This window comes from Seriola lalandi, unplaced genomic scaffold (genome assembly GCF_002814215.2).
Source record: "Seriola lalandi dorsalis isolate HSWRI2012SDOR001 ecotype SW California unplaced genomic scaffold, Sedor1 jcf7180002054277, whole genome shotgun sequence".
NCBI lineage: Eukaryota > Metazoa > Chordata > Actinopteri > Carangiformes > Carangidae > Seriola > Seriola lalandi.
This window is the reverse complement of record NW_019524830.1, coordinates 917,928-920,863: the sequence shown is the minus strand read 5'-3', so window position 1 is coordinate 920,863 and position 2,936 is coordinate 917,928. Positions and strand designations below refer to the sequence as shown.

Genomic DNA, 2,936 nt, shown 5'->3' with positions numbered 1-2,936 from the left:
AGGAAAAACTATTGCTAAACTTTTTTTATCCCTCTTACCACATCCTCCTTTCATCCCTTTTGGCCCTCTTAGCCCATTCAATCCATCCAGACCTGGTGGTCCACGGGGCCCTAACATAAGATCACAATACAACACAAGAATCATCTTGTTTGGTGTCTTCAGTACTCAAATACATTTATCTTTGGCACAACACACCGATATTTTTTAATTGCAGTATATGCTTTCTCTTGTCTCAATGTGTCTTCAGAAATGTTACTGGAAAACAAAATAAGTACAGCCTTTGTTATCCATCCATTGTCCACATCTAACAGTTGTGTCTCTGACTTTCCTTATGGTAGGTGAGGTGAGGTGATTGCGTGTGTGTGCACGTGTGCGTGCCCTGCCTATCCAATAATGGGAGAGACAATGGATATTGTTTTAGTACCTTGAGGCCCATATGGGCCAGGTGGACCGCATGGTCCCAGACCTCCATGATCACCTGGAATACCTGGAAAACCTGGAAGGCCTCGTGGGCCATGAGGCCCGGGTAAGCCTGTAGAAACACACATGTAATTGCACAAAACAACATGTATACCTAAAGCACAAAATTCAAATTACTTGTGGGATGAAACAGAAGATTAAGAACTGAGTCATTGTTTTAATGGCTAAAGCAGTAAATAATTTGTAAGAATCAAAATGCTTACCTGGAGCTATTTAACACCATTGAATTACACTTATTTTATATCTAAATCCAAATGTAAGTGAGCTTTACACTATATGATTTGAGAGCAAATTATCCAGGTTACTCGCACAATGCCATTACTTACTTTATTTATTTTTCTAATGATATACAACTGTGTGATATATCAGGACACAGTGCAAGTTCTTATTATTCTCCTGAATCTCATCATGAGTCAGCATTCATAAGTTCAAAGATGAACCTTAGCAGTGCTAAAAGTACATTAGTTATCTGATTCAAATTTTACTGAAAATCACCTAGTCCTCCTTGTCTTCCTGGTTCCCCCGGAGTGCCTGGTTGTCCAGGCTGTCCTGGCCTTCCCCTGAGTCCTGGGTCACCTGGATCTCCTGGAATCCCTCTGGGTGCTGGAAGACATCATTTTGTGGATATAAATATATTTCCAGTTAAATATACACTTAATGTAGTCTAGGAGACCTCCTTCAAGACATTGTTTAATGATTTTCTAGTCCCTCTTCATCATTTGAAGTATATTCAAAGTAGTTCTTCCGTTCAGTGTGGCATTTTCTTAACTCACCACTGGGTCCATTTTCCCCTGGAAATCCTTTGGGTCCAGGTGGACCAGGTTGTCCATAAGACTGTCCTGGATCCCCTGGAACAGATTTGGACAGGTTCAGTCCAACGGAATGAAACATGTATGAAATCCTGAGAGAGATTTCACTTCATTTCACTGGAGTTTTCTTTGCATTTATAATAACAATATATCATAATGTTTTTAATACACCAGACAAAATTGCCAATTGTTAATCCCATATTGCTGTAGGTTCACATCCTGTTGTATATTTCCCCCCTTGACTTGAATTTAGCTATACAGTATATACCAGTTTTATGAAACACATTATCCTGTTTTATAACTCACCCTTGGCACCTGGAAATCCTGGTAGCCCAGGTATACCCCTTTGTCCTGCAGGCCCTGGATCTCCCTATTACAGACATCAACACATTCAAACTATTTAACATCACTTCTGAGTCTGACATATAATGAATTATGTACATTAAAGCTACATTCAAGAGTAGAAAGACAGCATAGGCAATCGAGGACTATCAAACTAATTAATCCATGCTGGAGAAAAGATGATGTGTCAGGCAATACACATTACAGACTTTCAGAAAGATCAGAAATGATATGCTGCTTGTCTCATGTTGAGCATGTAATTTTGTTTATAGTGTGAGTGCATTATTTGTAGTTTTATTGAACATGATGCAAGTGGCAGCTATTTTTAGTGTCTCTGGGTAGAGACTGGACAGATACAAAAAGCTGAGCACAGACACTTGTCACAGAAATATTAATACATTAAATTGTGTACCGGATCTCCACCATGCCCAGGATTTCCCCTTGGACCAGGGAAACCTTTGATTCCAGGGTGTCCAGGAGGACCTGGTATTCCTGACCTGCCTGGAGCACCAATGCTGCCCTTACACCCTTCCGGACCAAGCTGTCCATCAGGCCCTGGGTCACCGGGTATTCCCCTTATGCCCTTTGAGCCTGTAAGGGACAAAAGAAATCAGAAATGTAGTACTTAGACTGGTTATCGCATTCTATATGTCAATCTAGTGAAGTGGCACACTACTAGTGGGAATTCAAAAATCATCCTATCCAAAAAAGATATGTAAGTGAAGTGACAGCTCCATGCCTGCAAGTCCTTGTTGGCCTTTTTGTCCCTTTCTTCCTGAAAGTCCCGCTGAGCCTTTTATCAAATTCACACTCGTTTGGCCTGGTAGTCCTGGGAGACCAGTTGAACCTGAACAGATCACAAAGTTGAGATGAAATACATGCCAGGCTGCATCATAAAGTACACTGAAAATATAATTCAATTACCTAAATAAAACAGCACCTACGTTGTGTGGTTCATCTTTTTTCCCTCCACAATCATCCTTAGTCTTAGCCACTATTTATAGATTCCTACCTTTATTACCAGGCAGTCCTGGGTCTCCTGTGTCACCTGGTTGACCATTAAAGCCTCTCTCTCCCTGTTTACCTCTGGGCCCTGGGGGTCCAGGACGACCTGATATACCTCTTGCTCCAGCCCTGCCAGGGTAGCCCGTTTCACCTAGATAAATTGAAAGGAAAATGTCATTTGAATCAGGACAGACTAGTTTACAGATATAAAGCATTGTAACATCACTGCTGGTGATGGGAAACATGGTGGTCCGATGATGTGATCACTGTCAGGGTCTGGAGGTACCGTGTTCAGAGGTA

The 2,936-nt window shown here is 41.4% G+C and overlaps 1 protein-coding gene across 1 annotated transcript in view; it reads right to left on the bottom strand.

Moving 5' to 3' along the window:
• LOC111654436 (uncharacterized) overlaps positions 1 to 2,936 on the bottom strand; it is a 23,449-nt gene that overhangs the window by 1,706 nt on the left and 18,807 nt on the right. The window contains exons 43-45 of the mRNA XM_087173722.1: positions 2,644 to 2,765; positions 2,443 to 2,478; positions 425 to 532 (exon numbers count right to left, since the gene is read on the bottom strand). Of these exons, the coding sequence (XP_087029848.1) occupies positions 425 to 532; positions 2,443 to 2,478; positions 2,644 to 2,765 (266 nt within the window). The remainder of the gene's footprint in view (positions 1 to 424; positions 533 to 2,442; positions 2,479 to 2,643; positions 2,766 to 2,936) is intronic.